The 18,664-nt window shown below is 40.4% G+C and overlaps 1 protein-coding gene across 4 annotated transcripts in view; it reads right to left on the bottom strand.

The window, feature by feature from the left end:
• ezh2 (enhancer of zeste 2 polycomb repressive complex 2 subunit) overlaps positions 1-12,736 on the bottom strand; it is a 47,544-nt gene extending 34,808 nt beyond the window's left edge. Inside the window, exons 1-2 of one of the 4 annotated variants that reach the window (XM_012964796.3) lie at positions 12,546-12,736; positions 11,823-11,976 (exon numbers count right to left, since the gene is read on the bottom strand). In XM_012964796.3, the coding sequence (XP_012820250.1) occupies positions 11,823-11,860 (38 nt within the window). In that variant the 5' untranslated portion in view covers positions 11,861-11,976; positions 12,546-12,736. 4 annotated transcript variants of the gene reach the window in all.
• Positions 12,737-18,664: the final 5,928 nt, after the last annotated feature.

The raw sequence follows: 18,664 nt of genomic DNA, 5'->3' as shown, positions 1-18,664 counted from the left end.
AAATACCCCGCTGTGTAGCCCCGGGGGCAGCCATTCCTGCACCGGTACAGCTGGGGTGTTTGCTACAGAAACCCTACTATAGTTTATATAAATACCCTGCTGTGTAGCCCCGGGGGCAGCCATTCCTGCACCGGTACAGCTGGGATGTTTGCTACAGAAACCCTACTATAGTTTATATAAATACCCCGCTGTGTAGCCCCGGGGGCAGCCATTCCTGCACCGGTACAGCTGGGGTGTTTGCTACAGAAACCCTACTATAGTTTATATAAATACCCCGCTGTGTAGCCCCGGGGGCAGCCATTCCTGCACTGGTACAGCTGGGGTGTTTGCTACAGAAACCCTACTATAGTTTATATAAATACATAGTTACATAGGGTTGAAAAAAGACCAGTGTCCATCAAGTTCAACCCATCCAAGTAAACCCAGCACACTTAACCCACACCTACCAATCTATACACTCACATACATACACTATATATACAACCACTAGTACTAACTGTAGATATTAGTATCACAATAGCCTTGGATATTCTGATTGATCAAGAACTCATCCAGGCCCCTCTTAAAGGCATTAACAGAATCTGCCATTACCACATCACTAGGAAGGGCATTCCATAACCTCACTGCCCTCACCGTGAAAAACCACCTACGCTGCTTCAAATGGAAGCTCCTTTCCTCTAATCTAAAGGGGTGACCTCTGGTGCGCTGATTGTTTTTATGGGAAAAAAGAACATCCCCCAACTGCCTATAATCCCCTCTAATGTACTTGTACAGAGTAATCATGTCCCCTCGCAAGCGCCTCTTTTCCCCCGCTGTGTAGCCCCGGGGGCAGCCATTCCTGCACTGGTACAGCTGGGGTGTTTGCTACAGAAACCCTACTATAGTTTATATAAGTACCCCGCTGTGTAGCCCCGGGGGCAGCCATTCAAAGGGGAAAAGGCACAGGCACATAGCAGATAACAGATAAAACACTATTGTATTATACAAAACTTATCTGTTATCTGCTATGTAACCTGTGCATTTTCTCCTTTTTTCCAGCTTAAATGGCTGCCCCCGTGGCTACACAGCAGCTTATTATATAAATGATAGTAGTTTTACTGTAGCAAACACACCAGTTTTACCAGTGCAGGGCAACAGTGCATTATATTTTTATTACTTTAAAGCTCTTTTATTTTTTGGTGTTACTGTTCCTTTAAGACTGAACATTTGAAAAACTGCTGTAATTCAGCTGTAATGTTAGCTTAAACTTTAAACATGACTATGGGATTCTAGGGAAATCATTAGGAGTAGGAGTATAGATAAAATTGTCTATCAGTTTATTATCAGTTCAGTTGTGTTTTAAGTGCCCCTTCCCCTTCCTGGATGTATAAAATACATTAGCATATTTAAAACAGAGGAGTCGGAGTCGTGGAGTTGGAGTCGGAAGTATCAGAAACTGAGGAGTCGGAGTCGGAGTCGGGAAATTTATCTAACGACTCCACAGCCCTGTGAAAAACTAGGCTTATACTCGAGTATATACGGTAATATAAAGTAACAATACCAAATAAACTTCACAGAGCAATAATTTTTCAGCTGTGGGGGTCAGTGAACCCTGACTGAAATCTGCAAAGACTTAAAAGTAGAATAAGTCAAAAACTATTTAAAATAAATAATGAAGACTAATTGAAAAGTTGCTTAGAATTGGTCTTTCTATAACATACTAAATGTTAACTTAAAGCTGAACCACCCCTTTAAAGGAACAGTAACACTAAAAAATAAAAATGTTTTAAAATAATTAAAATATAATGTACTGTTGCCCTGCACTGGTAAAAGTTGTGTGTTTGCTTCAGAAAGACTACTGTAGTTAATAGAAAAAGCTGTTGTGTAGCCATGGGGGCAGCCATTTAAATTGAAAAAAGGAGAAAAGGCACAGGTTACATAAGAAGATAACAGAAGATAAACTGTGTAGAATACAATGGGAATTTATGCTACTTATCTGTTATCTGCTTAGTAACCTGTGCCTTTTCTCCTTTTTTCAATTTAAATGGCTGCCCCCATGGCTACACAGCAGAGTATTTATATAAACTGCAGTAGTGTTTATGAAGAAAACACACAACTTTTACCAGTGCACAGCAATAGTACATAATATATTAATTATTTTTATACACTTTCATTTTTTGGTGTTACTGTTCCTTTAACATGGGGCTGGTCAGTGCCATTTGGTGATGGACATTATTGTGTAATTTAATTCTGGGGCTAAGCACCATTTAATTGTGGACATTAATGTGCAGTTTAATGTTTGGCAGTGAATAATTGATGTTATTGGGTAATTTAATCCTGGGAGATCATGTCATTTGACATTAACCATTACTTTTCCATTTAATGTTGGGCTGGTCAGCTCCATTTGTTGATGAACGTTATTGTGTCATTTCATTGTGGGAGTCAATACCATTTGATTTCAATTTCAGGTTTTTATCAGGAGTCAAAAACTTTTTTTTTTTTTTTGAGTGTGGGAGGAAACTGGAGTCGCTGAAATAAGTTGGAATAGATTCCATACCTGTATGAAGTAGAAGAGAGTTACCGTATATACTCGAGTATAAGCCGATCCGAATATAAGCCGAGGTACCTAATTTTACCTAAGAAAACTGGAAAAACGTATTGACTCGAGTATAAGCCTAGGGTGGGAAATGCAGCAGCTACTGCTAAGTTTTATCAAAATAAATACCAATAAAATTACATTAAATGAGGCAACAGTGGGGTATATGTTTTTAAATATTTATTTCAAATAAAAACTGTAAACTAGCTCTGTAAGTGGAGGGTCAACAAAAACAATTGTTTTATCAACAATGATACCTTAAGGGTACTTAATCAGCAACCAAGTTAAAACACAAAGAGTTAAAATCCTTCAAAACTATATATAGTTTATATAGAATATAAAGTGAAATGTTTAGTGCAGAATGGGACAGGTGAGAATAGTAGATGAAGATGAATTTGGGAGCGGGCCATGGCACTGGAGGGTCTGGTTACGAGTGGCCTAATTTGCACACAAAGGACAGAGGATGCTAGCTTGGAGGAACCCGACTCGAGTATAAGCCTAGGGTAACTTTTTGAGCACATTTTGGGTGCTGAAAAACTAGGCTTATACTCGAGTATATACAGTATATAAACATGGGGAAGACAATTTTTTAGTTTTCGAATTTGAGTATTTTGAAACTCAGTCACAAAGAAAATCACATTGTTCCATTAATTTTAAAATGATGTTAAATGAGATTTTTTGAATAAATGTGAATTCAAATTTTTGCTGCTATTTTCATGAATCATGGAAAAAAGTAGATCTTGAATTTGACTAAATTTTCCTGCTGTGATTCCCTTTACATGTAGATTTTGTTTACCATATAATACACCTAACACATAGGGCTTCATTCATGAAATCACGGGTTCGAATTCCGAATGGGAAAAATTCAAATTGGATACAATAATTTCTGAAGATTGCAAATATCACGAAAAAGCTTACGAAAAAATTGTATTAGTCGCAATAATATCGTATTGGCGATCCAAAATTTTTGTATGAACGATTGTAAACAGCGGGAAAACCTTTCTGTGCACAATTTTGGAAGCCTCCCATAGGAATCAATGGCACTCTGCAGCTCCAACCTGGCCCAAGGAAAGTGACGATAACGAAGGTTGAATGAATCTGAAACTTTCGTACTCAGTGCGACAATACGATTTTGTTGCAAAGTACGAAAAAGTCGCGCAAGGTATGAAAAAGTCGCTGAAAAGACGCACAGAGCGTTCGATAAGTGAATGTCCCCCATAGAGTGCTGTCAGGTGATATTTGGTATCACATGTAGCATTTTCACAAACAAAAAAGATATTTATTTTCTTCTGTATTCCCCAGATGTCTTTCTCCTGCTGAGTAGGGATTTGGATAGCAGTCAACAATCCAATTATGTGTAACTGTATCTTATAAGCATCTATGGGATAAATCCTGCCTTGCATCTTTTATCTGATCCTTACACTGCTTAAAGGGATACTGTCAGGACTTGAAAAAACAATCCCCCCAAAATTCTAGGCTGCAGTGCTTCTACAGAAATAGAAGTCAGGGTGCTAGAAGTTTATCTCAGTGGGAGCAAGCAGCACTTGGTCTGCCTAAAGTATTCCATGACTATGATCTTGAAAAACCCTTGATTCAGTGTTATGCCAAATTTTTTTATAAAGGATTTGTTATTTGCAATAATTCAGCAACAAGTTGGAATAGTTCATCCATCTTACAGAAATCATAAGAAATGAAGTTCCATGTTATCAGTATGTATATGTATGACCATTTTAAGATTGTAATTTGTGATATCACGGGGGTTTTAGGATGCAACCCTCTGCGGCAGATTTTTTTATACATTTGATCTCGGGAGGGGGGGAGGAGACCGACCATTATTTTCTATGATGTGTGATGCTGCATGTTTTCAGTCACTCAATTCTCCACCATGTTAGTTAATCGGCTGACTTTTGTGACACTGTCTAAGAAGTCAGAAGAACCAGCAGAGAAAAGAAGACAGACAGATAGTGCTTAAACAGAAATTACATTTGAAAGTAGCTTGGATTGTTTTAAATAATGTATACTGTAAAGTATTAGAATAACATTTCTTTCTATTATATTTTTATTAGATTCTGCCATATACAGAGTTCTCCAATAATGATACAGCAAAATAAATTATTTCCGATGCTTACCAACAAAACCATGTCACCCCTAAACACAAATCTGCTGCTGCCAGTCGTCTTCTCTTTAAAGTTACGTGACATTCAGTTTTGGTTTGGTAGAAAAATATAGATTCAGCCAAATCCTAATATACAAAATGTCCAGGGACTTAAGACATCACTAGTTTAGTTTAAAAAGATATCATCTGCTCTGTATAACAATTCCTTTATTTTGCTCAACTGCTATCTGCGTCTAAAGGTCCCCATACACGGTAAGATCCGCTCGCTTGGCGAGATCGATCGCCAAGCGAGCGGATCTTCCCCCGATATCCCCACCTACGGGTGGGCGATATCGGGGAGCCTGGGGCCAAACGACCGGATTATGTAGGCGACAATGGGGCAGCATCAACGAGCCGATGCGGCCCCCCATCCGACTGAATCTTTTAACCTGGCCGATCGATACCTGGCCAATTTCAGGCCAGATATCGGTCGGCCAGCCCGCTCGTTTCTGCCCCTACACGGGCAGATAAGCTGCCGAGTCGGTCCAAGGGACCGGGTTGGCACAAAATGCGTAAGGCATGTTTTGTTAGGTGATTATGCTTTAAATAATACTTTTTGCTGCATTATTTTGTTTTTATGGTCTAGTTTGTGCCAGTCTGTTATTTATGAAGTGTATATATAAGTATATATGGAAAAGACAATGGCTATGCCTCTGACTCCAGCAAAAGTAATTTAAAATGTATTTAACCAGTCTCAGAATAAAACAATTTAATATCATACCGAAAAACACTTTCTAAAGCTGGCTATAAACAGACCACTGACTTTGTATAACATATAGGTGTATGTAATCCAGCCATTACGGACCAATATGCGTGTACTATGGACGTCAGTTTGGGAATCAGACAGGTTTGAAAATTCCATTTCATGTCATGAAAATGCACTATGTCAGCTGGTGCATCGGCAGATGAGGAAGGGAGGATCTAAAGCTGCTGCTATGATCGCCTTGCATGAACAATCAGAACAATAAAAAGGTACCTATATTATGTGTGCCCCCTCAGACACTGTCTGGCATGTGAGCTGATTAAAGGAAACCAATAACAAATAATTGATCAAGCATTAGTCCTCAAACAATCCTACATTGTTTGATGGTTAAAATGAGAAAAAAAGATGTTTAAGCTGCCAAAGTCAATATGTGAAAATACATTTATTTTCTATACTTTAAGTTTACCTTCATTTTACACTGTTTTTCTGTGGTTCCAACAAGATATAATGCTAAACACATTTCCCTGATTTTACAAAATGTCTTTTCTGTTCCACTGAAAAACATACAATAGGGGTTCTACTGTAATAAAAAACAAAACAAAAATTACTACTCAACTGCCTATTCTTTACAGTCAGCTGTTAAAACTAAAAAAATGTACGGTAAATAAAAAAAAAAGCATACATTGTTATAATGGAGTAGAATTATGGTTGATTGAAGAACTGAAACAGGATTTGCTGCATCTAGAAAAGTACCAACTGGAGAACTGTGTATGTAAATGAAACCTGTCTGATAGTTTCCAAGTAAATGTTATCAGACTAATACAGGTATAGGACCTGTTATCCAGAATGCTCGGGACCAAGGCTATTACAGATAAGGGGTCTTTCCGTAATTTGGATCACCTCACCTTAAGTCTACTAAAAAATCAATAACCAAATAATAATCAAACCATTAATTAAACCCATTAGGATTGTTTTGCATCCAATAAGTATATATTTATATCTTAGTTGGGATCAATTACAAGGTACTGTTTTATTACTACAGAGAAAAAGGAAATAGGTTTTAAGATTCTGTATTTGTTTATTAAAATGGAATCTATGGGAGACGGGCTTTCCGTAATTTGGAGCTTTCTGGATAATGGGTTTCCAGATAAGGGATCCCATACCTGTATTGTTAATTCTATATAACTGAGAATATTCTATATCTGTTTATATCCTTGCAGTATACCTTCACTCGTATATCAGTATACTGTCCTAAAGATGTGTGCACCAAAAGATGGATGCCACGTTTGTCAATGGATACAAAAGACATGGCAGAAGGCAGTGAATCGGCATATTCTCTGTCAGCATAAACTTACCATGTGTGACATTAGCCTAAGGAACTGTTTTTGTTTAAATAGGGGAACTGACATTGCTCTATTTTGGGTCTTCCTGGATAACAGTTTTGTGGATAGCAGATCCCATCCCTTTACAAATTCTATAAATTGATAATTGATAATTATATTAAAATAAATATGAGGTGTCCATTAGAGATTGGTAAATGATTTATAATCCTGGCAGATATGAAAATGCTGGCCTTGCAGACTAAGGCAGTGCCAGTAATCATCTCAACTTTGGTGGTTCATTTCTGTTAATAGCTCTTTCAAGAGCTGACTGTGCTGGTACCATATATACCATTCAGTGAAATCACATTTTCTGGTACACTGCAAATATCCAACATGTGCATGATTAGTAGCACCCTGTCACCACCAAGCCATTTATATTTTATAAATAGGTGCTGTGTTTAGCCTGCCAGATTGAGATGAACAGCATTCAGTGTCCAGTATCCCCAAAGAGCTATTTTAAAGGAAGCAATGATTTGCTCCTTGGGATGATTCTTCTTATCAGAAACCAGCTGTATATAGAAACCCCTTTTTTACGTTTATCAGGGGACCAAAAAAATATGGTGTAAAATCAGAGAAATACATTACATATTGATGGAACCACAAAAAATGATGCAAAAAAACTTAAAATCAGGGTATGTAAAATTTCACTGTACTTAAATAGATCTTACCTTCTTAATAAACTTCTTAAATAAGAGTTAGCTTCCAAACAGAAAGTAAGAGCAATCCTGAGTTGTATGTGGCAGGCTAAGCCCTCAACACCAGCATTAATGTAGATCAGTGGCTCTCAACCTTCCTAATGCCACGACCCTTTAATACAGTTCCTCATGTTGTGGTGACCCCCAACCATAAAATGATTCCTAAAACCATTGGAAATATGTGTTTTCCGACGGTCTTAGGCGACCCCTGTGAAAGGGTTGTTTGACCCCCAAAGGGGTCCCGACCCACAGGTTGAGAACCACTGATGTAGATCCACTATGGAACACCTGATATCAAACTTAAGTACTGCAATGTGCCTATGCCTCATCATTATATTCTCAAACCACAGGGGTGAATGCTGTGCACACACATTTGCAAGTACCTGAGCGAATACAGTTATGGATTTCCAACACTCACACAGTAGAGTTTAAAAACTTACTTTAACATACATGGAAGAATATTCTTATAAAAGAGCATTGAATGTGTGTACATAAAATGGGACAGATGCAGTGATTTCTGGAATTTCTAAATGTATTACTGTAAGAATTTTCCAATTGTAGCAAAGTTGTACCATACTGAAATGTTTGTCATTCAATCATCTTAATTTAGCAAAACTGAGATTTCTCCTTAGCACTGCATTTGGAAAATAGAGATAAAATATATTTTTTACTTAGGGAGAATGACTGCAAAAGCTGTTAAAATAAAATAAATTGAAATGACTGTGTCGCTTGAGCACAGCGACTAATTTCAGGACTACATTATACAATACACTTGTTTAGCCTGGGGATGGGGGAAATGATCAGATCATCCTGAGTTGGCCGCCAACATTCTGGGCTAAATAGGCCCAATCCATTTGGGTGGCCTATTCCTAAGCCTGCATCATGAACTGTTCATAATGGGGATCTAGGGAGACCAGATGGATGAGGATAACATCAGTATGTCAATGTAGCCTATATCCATCTGAATATTCAAAACTGCCCAATAGATATCTGGACAATTTTTAACCAGATATTGGTGGAGCAGACCCTCGATATGGGTCACATAAATGGGCCAATAAATCTGCCAACTATATATGAAGTGTCCCGTGTATGGCCATCTATAAACAGAGATTAGCTTGTCACCAAAGAAATACTGCATAAAGGTGTCCATATATTTTTACTAAGATGGGCCCTCTGCCTAGCATGTTGTAAGCCACCCTACTCTGGTGAGTTTAAAGCTTGCTTCAGCCTCACTACCTTAATAGAATACTTGTCAATGGTTCTTTCACCTTCAATTTGTTTGTTGTATAAAGCTTTTTGCCAAGTACATCAACAAGCCCATTTATTTCACAAGTAACAGCTAAAACCCTAATCCATGCCCTTATCCTTTCCCGCTTAGATTACTGCAATCTCCCACCTCTCTCCCCTGCAATCAATCTTAAACTCTACTGCCTCACTTAAGCTCTCTAGCATGGTTGCTTTTTAAGCAAATGATAGTTTACAGAATCATTCTGCTAACATTCAAAGCCCGTCACTCCTCTGCTCCTCACATTTCTTCACTGGTCTCCCTGCATGTTCCTGGTCGTCTCCTTCGCTCCTATCAGAGCCTCTGTCTTTTCACACCATCCACACCCACTGCGCTCTCTTGTCTTAAACCTTTCTATCTTGCTGCTCCTTACCTCTGGAACTCTATCCCTGAATCCCTCCGTAGGGAACACTCACCCACTCTCTTTAAGAAAAAACTCAGCTGTTACCTTCTGGAGCACTAAAACATTATTTTGTCCAGTCCTGCACTTAAGGGCAAATGCCCCTACCTGGTGCATTCTTACTTTCCAATTTGTGCCTGAATGTTACCCAACCACTTAGATTGTAAGCTCTACAGGGCAGGGAGGTCCTTCCTACTGTGTTTCATACCACATGGCACTTATTCCCTGTGCATTGATATATATTTATTATATTTATTTATTACAACACTTGTCCTCCCTGTGTGTAATTTTGTATTTTACAGTGCTGCGTACCCTTGTGGCGCTTTATAAATAAAGTTATACATACATAGATTGGAGGAATCACCACAACAGGACCAGCAAGATCTCAGATCAAGCACTCACTGTACATACACTATGCGACCATCTTCTGCATAGATCAGCAGTCAGTGAGAGTGTTTATCTAGACCTGTGAAGACTAAAGGTCCCCATACACGGGCCGACTATAGGGGCCGATTCGGCAGCTAATCGGCCCGTGTATGGGCAGAACAGAGCGACCTGGCTGACCGATATCTGGCCTGAAATTGGCCAGATCTCGATCGCCCAGGTTAGAATATCCGGTTGGATATCCGGGGACCGCATCAACGAGCCGATGCGGTCCCCGAACCGAATGCCCCATAACCACAAATGTAATCCGATCGTTTGGCCCATTACTTTTTTTTTTAAGTTACTTGCTACCCGATATCGCCCACCCGTAGGTGGGGATATCGGGTGAAGATCCGCTCGCTTGGCGACATCGCCAAGCGAGCAGATCTTATAATGTATGGGCACCTTTAGCAAGAGTTTAAAAAGCTAAAGTCAACTACAGAAAACCCTGCTTTTCAGACAGTGAAACTGTCATGATTTCCTAATTTTCCATTAAGTATGACTTCACTAAAATCCTTGGAGAATGTTTTGGTGGTGAAGGTGCTGCCCTAAGGTTCTGGGATGAGAGAATGATTTGATAAAAGAAAAGGTCTTTGGACTCTCAAAGATCTTACAATGAAAGGGAAAACCTTTGGTGCGAAGATCTTTCCCATCTTTTAATATATGGTCCATGGCCTCCTCTGGCTAGTGTCTGCCAAGTCATTGCTGGAACAGTTTTTCATTTCATCATGGGCTTGAAAGATAGACAAGTGGGCAGTAATGAACAAAGAGCCCCAGAAAGGTGGAAAAGGAGTCCCAAATAACTAACCTACTGAAGAGTTTGTCTCCAACTGCATCTGCTTGACATTAAATGGCACAGACAAGGACTCTGGAGGCAGCTCCATGTCCAACATTTTTCCTATCCTACTTTGGTGCACACTGGGATGGGACAAGTGGAACCACTTGTGGAATACATCTTGGTTTTACCTAGATCTTACAAACTTTGTGAGAGAGCACCAATAGGACAAATTCAATATACACTTGTGGAAAGATAATCAGCGAGCTGATCAGAGGCATGGATGTGTTGGGAGTCTATTCCAGTGCTTCCAACTGACATTGCAATGATTTCCATTTTGTTGTGATAGTTGCGTTGTGGTGCATGTGCATTAACCAACGCTGGTTCCACCCAACTGCCTATCAGGAGATGTTTGAGAAGTGCGCATTCTATTTTGATTTTTAGCCACAGAAAATGCACACTCCCAGTAACTCCAAACATGCCAGATAAACCAAAACTCGTCACTACATTAACGATGAAGCAATAATAGACCAGCAAGAGCCTTAAGATAAATGAAAAACTTCAGCCCGACACTGGTAAATACATAACCCTGACCCTAAAGATAGACAAATCGCAAAGATAGACATCCTCTGCATGTCTCCAATTTATGTGTTAGTGTAGCTGGAACAACTGCTTGTGTGGGCACATAGTGGCAGCCAAAAATCATACACACCCACTGCCATGTACAAATATCAGATGCAATTTCTGACAGTGCATTTCCAACTATACTCACTTAAAAATTGGATATGCGGGTCAGACCCTAGAGCTAAAAAGGAATTTTAATATATAACAAAATAAATACACAAGACAAATCTTGAAGGAAAAAAAACATACCAAGTGATGATGATCTGTCACACAATATCATCCGACGACTGACACAACTTTGTCATGCACAAAATGACTTCTTAAAGCAGCAGCCGGATACAGCACAAAAACAGCTGACCGTGGAGCTGCTGTCATACAGCCCTTTGGAGTCTGTTTCAATAAGTTAATCACCCCATGTATGTCCCAGCACACACATGCCCTTTCTATACCGTCAATGACACTAGTGTATAACACGTTTTCAAAACTATTACAACTTCCTGCATTGTGTCTTGTATGCACCCACGCAGTACCTCCTCTTGTTGCCGACAGACTGTTCCATGACTCTTATCTGATGACAACTTTTTACTTTGCTCTGCACACCCTCACCTGCAGGTTTTAGCTACACCAATAACGTACGTGGAAAAAGCTTGATTTCTGTCTAGTCCTTAGTGCTCAACTGATGCAACTTCACTACAGTAGCACTTAACCCCCTACCACTATATTGGCACCACACAGTTCCTCTCATTCCTCAATCAGAAAGTCACTTGGCCCTACAGAGGTTTTGAGGTAGAATATTAAGAGAAACCTGCGACTTGCTGAAGAGGGCTTTGGATGGCCCAGCATGGTTGTCCTCTCTTCATGTGTGACAGCTGCCCTGCCATGGATGTTCAGTGTCCCCTCAGACTGTTGTTGAAGTATAACTTTCACCAATGTCAGTGCTGGGAGTTGTAGTTCAACAGCTGGAAACCAACAAAGAGGCAACACCAAATACAGATGATATGCAGAAGACTAGCAAACCCTTGGAGGTGTTGCTGGGATATGCAATCCTACAATACATGTTCAGTCCAACTTAGAGTTGGACTGCATCAACAGTCCTTGACCCTAAGACACCAGAGTTTAAATCTTAACCTGCTACTTCCACGTTCGAATGCAGAGATGTGAAACACAGAGTACAAGCTCTGGCCACACTACAATTCCCAGAATCACCAGAAACCCGCTACAGGCTAAAGGCATCCTATGGTTGTCACAGGATTGGCCCGATCACTTATGTGTTGGTATATTGTCTATCTTACACGTCCATTGAAGTTAAATCTCCATTACACAGCACTTCGGACCATACAACCCTGTTATTGTAATCAAACCACGATTTGACAGTGAAAATATTCCCGCATTAAACTCCAGCTGTAAGGTTGCATTTGGAGCCCCTCCCCCTCTGTTGCCGGGGGCGGCCCCTTTGTCCTCGTCTGCTCCCACATAGGGCCCACATTACCAATGTGCCCGGTACATAATTAGGCTCTATTTCAATTACCGTGTCTATGACCGTCTCCCCTTCGCCTGGCTCTCCTCTTCCGTTCTTACTACCCGAATCTCCTTACCGATGGAATCCCTATTGCACTACCGCCAGCCCCAGGCGCCAAACTAAATCTCCCAGATAAACCTCCACCTCTCGCAGCTTTCAGCCACCCCCATGACCGGTGCTTAGCTCCCTCTAACTAGGTTCCAATTGGCTTGCTCAAGGGCGCCCGGAACTGTACGAGCCAATAGGAAAGCAGAGAGGGAAAACGAAGCCGGCGCCAGCTATTCCCTCATACAGTGTTATAGAGCCGCTGTGCACTCTGTTTTCCTTTGTTCTGGCCGTACTCTAAAACTGACTGAGACGGGGGCGCGCTCTGGCGCTTTTTGGTCTACTCCAATATATATTTTACTTTATACTACATTATTAATGTTTTATTGCTCAACCAATATTCTCATCTCTGGGTGTGTTTGAAAATTTACAACTGGTTTACGATAAAAAAAAAAATATATATACATATACAATATGCCATCGGTTTTATCCCGAGTTATAGCAGCCGGCGCGCCCATTCAGAATATAATTGTTCTGTTCTTGAAGTAGCCGGGATGAATATCACACGCTTTATAACAGCTGTGACTTGTGTACACGATTCACACGGATATGACTCTGCCGTATAGGGGTTAAGAACGGTCCTACCGGGCGCTGACAATTCCCGCCGTATCAATGCAGCGCGGAATTAGAAATGGAGCAATTCAAACTGAAAGCGTTTTGGGCGGTGACTGTAGAAAGGGGCGTGGTCTATAGATCACGTGCTCTCCTACACCAGCGACAGAATGGCCCCAGGTAACCTGGCGGCAGAACGTGTTGGTTGAGGCAGATTGCTGGGGAATTGTGGGAAGGGAAGTGCAAGGTTGTATAGTTGCTATTAGTTGTCTTCGAACGAACTCGATCAGTGCCACTGTGTTTTTAATGCATGTTGGCCGAAACGTAGTAATACTTTGATGTGTACGTTTATAGAGGGGCTGACAAGTTTATATCTTTACACGAAATTTGCCCTAGTGTGGATTTGTAGGAGCTGCTCGACACAGCCCTTCGATCTGAATGGGCTAGTATGGTATGTTACGGACTCCAGTCAGCTCTAGTGTCTAATGGGGCACAAAGGTGGGCCTGTCTCTTTCTATGTGCTTTGGTATTTGACCGGCCGCACACATGCAGCTATGATTTGCTCCCAGTACTACATTAGCATGGGTTGCACACCTGTTTATCAATAGGTTTAATGCCACACTGTTACACACGGGTTGCAGGGCCTATGGGTAAACCGGGCCGAGGAACAAAACAAAAGATCTATTAAAGATTTCATGGGATGTGATTTCTTACTAAATTCAGCTGCTTAATTGGGCCTTAAAACACAACACCTGTCCCAATGAGCCTATCCAAATAAAGTATCAAGTACACAAAGGGGCCCATTTATCAATGTTTGATTGAGTCCGGATACAAAAAAAATTGTATTTTTTCTAAGTTTTATAAATGTGTGTGTATTTTCTGCAATTTGTTTATTAATTTCAGCAACTTTTTCGTACTTTGCGTATGAAAGTTTCAGGATTCATTAAAGCTTCAGTATCCTTTGGCCAGGTGCTGCATACAGGCACGGATTTGTGGCGAGGCCACAAAGGCCCGGGCCTAGGGCGGAACATATGTAGGGGCGGCATGCCGCCCAGTCGCATTGTGATGTTGCTCATACGGAGCAATGGGGACCGGATGCGCAGAAACTTCAGCGCGTCCTCTCCCCACCGATCCGTATGACTTAAGTGGCGCGCATGCACAAACGGGAGGGGTGGTTGGCTGCGCTAAAGGTGCAGGTGTATGCATGCACGATCGAAGTAGGCAGGCGGCAGAATGGGGGCGGCCTTGGGGCACCAAATACAGAAATCCGGCCCTGGCTGCAGAGTGCCGTTGAGTCCTATGGGAGGCTTCCAAAGTCATGCACTGAAGGATTAAAGTTAGAAAGTTTTTGGTTCCATTTAGGATAGTTCGGATACAAAAATTTTGTGTCAAACGTAAACGATCATTTCAATACGAAAATTTCTGAACTTTTAGATCATAAGTATGAAATTTTTGTATTCAAACGAAAAGAATTTTCAATCATCAGAAATGATTGGATTTCGTGATTCGGATTTGTACCTTAGTGAATCGGCCCCAACATGTTAAAAACCTGAAAATAACAATATTGAAGGCAGTATAATAGAGCAGGGAAACAACCAGTCCTTTCCTACAGTCTGCTTTATGGGTACACATTAGGCTCCCAAGTTATATTTAGAAGCAACCATGCTAAATGCTAAAATGATTTGAGCGCCATTCCATGGGTCTTTTGTGCCTTCTTTCTTTTAGATTAGGATATTCAAACTGCCTGTCATGCTGGCATACAGATGGCTAATGGCAATGATCTGTGAGTTTAAGCTGATGGGCAGAAACATGATTGAAACATAGTATTATAGGATGTTGTAGGGCAGGGGTAGGGAACCTATGGCTCGGGAGCCAGATGTGGCTCTTTTGATGGCTGCATCTGGCTCACTGACAAATCTTTAATAAAAAAAATAACGGGAGACATGGCCTGCGCTTGGCGGATAGAAGACACGTTCTAAGCCTTAGAACACGTCTTCTATCCGCCAAGCGCAGGCCACGCTCTCCTCCGCATCGCATCCGGCGTTCTTGTGACCCACCATGCTACCTTGCCTCTGCACTCGGTGGATAGAAGACGTGTTCTAAGCCTTAGAATATGTCTTCTATCCACCAAGCGCAGGCCACACTCTCCATCGCATCCGGCATCCTTGGGACCCACCCTACTTGCCCCTGCGCTTGGCGGATAGAAGACGTGTTCTAAGCCTTAGAACACGTCTTCTATCTCCCGAGCGCAGGCCACGGCCTCCTCTGCATCGCATCCGGCATCCTTGGGACCCACCCTACCTTGCCCTCAGCATCCGCGGCCAAACATATTGTATGGCTCTCACGGAACTACATTTTAAAATATGTGGTGCTTATGGCTCTCTCAGCCAAAAAGGTTCCCGACCCCTGTTGTAGGGGCTATGAAAGGAGGGCAGTTTTGGGGAATTGTAATAAAAAATTGCAGATTGCTACTGTTCTATATTCATAAATGGGACTCAGGTTTCTGTCGTTTTGATCACCACACCTATTTAGTAAAACTGGCACCATATAGTTATCATTATTGCCTACAAGATTAGGGGAATTTGCTATATGACCTCTTTAAGAAGATCTTGTGTACTGTTTTTTCTTTAGTTTTGAAGTGTAGTGCACAGATTTCTGTGCCTTTGAGGGGTTGAGCACCTGTATGGAAATCCCTCGTCTTTTTTGTTATTTTAAATGAGACATGAGGTGCTGGATTAGATTAATTATGCTTCTTTTTTTTATTCTATTGGTTGCCCCTATGTTACTAATTATTTGTTATCTGCAAATGCATTTATTTTCAAATGCAAGTTGAAATAACAAATTTATCATAAAGTCGCTAATTCACAATACCATAAAAAAAATATATATATAATTCATATTTTTGTGTGTTTGGATTTCCTCACTTGCATCTCTTAAGTAAAATATCCCCTAACCAAAATAATAAAAGATTAATCTCAGAGATTGATCCACCCCTGCTAAAACTCTAATCCAGCCCCCTCTGCAACGTATGTGTGTTCATTGACAGGATTGAAATCCACCCTTCCGTGCACACATGGAACTGATTCCAGTTAGAAAACACTCAAGTAGGAATTTTCTTTCCAATATCCCCTCAGTGTGCTCATTAGCAGGCAGATTCCAGCTGTCAGTGCACATATAAGGCAACCATTAAAGGGATGGATTTTGGGGTGTTACAAGAGCATGGGAGTTTGGACTGCTTTACTTCAGAATAACTGACTGGATTGTGTGTGCACTACAAAGTTTGTATGTATGTACTTGCAAACAATGCATTTTGAATAAAATATTCATTCATCAAGCTAGTCCTATTTCTAGCTTACTATGTTTAATAGTCCCTGAATGCACACTTGATCCCTTTTGTATTATTTTTGCATTATTTTTCTTATATTATTTTTGCAGTCCCTTTGTGCCAGGTCAGGTCAGGTCATTACACTCCAAAAATCTAATAAAACTCACAAATAAAAACTAGAAAAAAATTAGATTGCCTGTCGTAATTAATTAATGTTTTTTCTTGAATAGTGCAGCTGAAGGCCTTGATTTGTGCTCAGTCACTAAGGCTGTCTGTGGGAGATGCTATAGGATTGCAATAAAAAGACTGCAGGTTAAACAAGCAGAGATATGTACAGGGGAGGAACACAAAAACACTTTGAAAAATGTATTTGCTCAAACAGATCAGTACTGGATAATTACTGATTCTGAACGTTTAGGTTGCCCCAATAGATAGTCTCTGTCTATTGCATTTTATATTACCCGTTTTGGCATTTGACAAAATCTACAGATTACCAGTAAGGGCTCATTTTTCAATGAAAAAACCATAGTGGTCCAAACTAGTCATCTGCACACCAGGCTGAAACAAATTTTGCAGGCAGGTTTTGGACAGACTTTACCATTCACCTACTACACCTTGCTATGCCACTCTTCTGCCTTCAGATATTTATAGACTCATGCCTGCTTGCTTTGCCCCTTTAGTGATGAGATGGGAGGGTCAGTTTTGGGTTTATAAATACTGAAAGCTTTGTGGGTAGGTGCGGGTGTGAACTTTTTGTCCACACGTATATTTATTATGCTGTATAAAACAAAATTTGAAGATAAAATTGTGTTAAAAAGCTGTGTAAAATAAATGCAAATGAATCAAGGTGTGTTTTATTTTATACCAGCTGAACACCAGATTTACTGCCGTTACTTTATGCCACTTCAGACCTTCAGTAACTTCCAGCGGAAGTCGCTCTAAGAAAAAAAGCATTAAAAATTACACTGTCCATATCACCCCATTAAGACTCAAGACCATGGGGAAAAACCAGACCGCCCTCTGCCCCAAATGTCAAATGACAGACGCTGGGTTCTTCCATTTAATATGGACCTGCTCTGCAATTGCAAAATACTGGACAGAGGTAACCAAGTATCTGAATGAACAAGTTCTCCTGCGGGGAATCTTATCTCCAGAAGTGTGCCTACTAGGCGTAATCGACGACCTAGTGCCTTTAACCAAAACTAGAACATTACTTAGATTGCTGTATTTCTACGCAAAAAAAATGATCGCAATAAAATGGATGAGCCCCCACCCACCTGACATCCCGCAATTGATACAACTAGTCAATACCAGACTCCCCCTTATCAAATTAACATATCTCGCCAGAGGTTGCCCCAACAAATTTGAGAATGTATGGGAACCCTGGATAGAAGCACAGCCCGAGGCAAACCCCTTAGTATAGCTCAGGGACTTAAGAACTAGTAGACTCCATAAAAACCACAATAACTCAATATTACCCAGGTTATGCTGACCGGAAACTCACCAACCATCACTCATTGTTATGTATTTTTCTTGTGATTATAACTAGCATGCTTTCCCGTACTGTTGTATGCATGTTTTGTTAAGAAAATAAAATAAAACCTTTATAAAAAAAAAATTACACTGTCTTTTACGTGGTGAAGCCTGGCGAATTTTGTTGCTGTTTTTTACATTGCATAATAAATCTGTCCCTGTGTGTGTCCCATAGATCTAAAAACCATCAGTTCCCTTTAAATAACTGCCAGTGTTCTGTGTATGGGACATTGCAGGGACAGCCATGCTTTGAAAACCAAATCTTAAATTCAAATGATAGTTTTAGCTTGAAGATGGATTTACGTTGTCATTTTCCACTTTAAAAACTGTTTAATTTGCAGTATTTGGTTGTTAACTAATGACTTTTTTTTCACAATTTGTAATTTTTTTGTGCAAAAATGATTTTCTAGTGGGAAAAAAAACTTGATTTTTCACCATTTATTATGCAACAAAACGAAAAGTACACCATCTAAAAGCTGTCATGGTCATGTAAAAGTCAATGGCAGGTTTTCTTTTTACAGCTGGAAGATCTTTCTTTGCATTGTGTTTTTAGAGGTTTTTGTTGTTTTGATGCTTTCCTTTGTGCGACTACAAAAAATGTGCGTTTTTATGC

This window comes from Xenopus tropicalis, chromosome 6 (assembly GCF_000004195.4).
Source record: "Xenopus tropicalis strain Nigerian chromosome 6, UCB_Xtro_10.0, whole genome shotgun sequence".
In the NCBI taxonomy this organism is placed as follows: domain Eukaryota; kingdom Metazoa; phylum Chordata; class Amphibia; order Anura; family Pipidae; genus Xenopus; species Xenopus tropicalis.
Note: the sequence above shows the minus strand (reverse complement) of the source record. Positions and strands in the feature narration are given on the sequence as shown.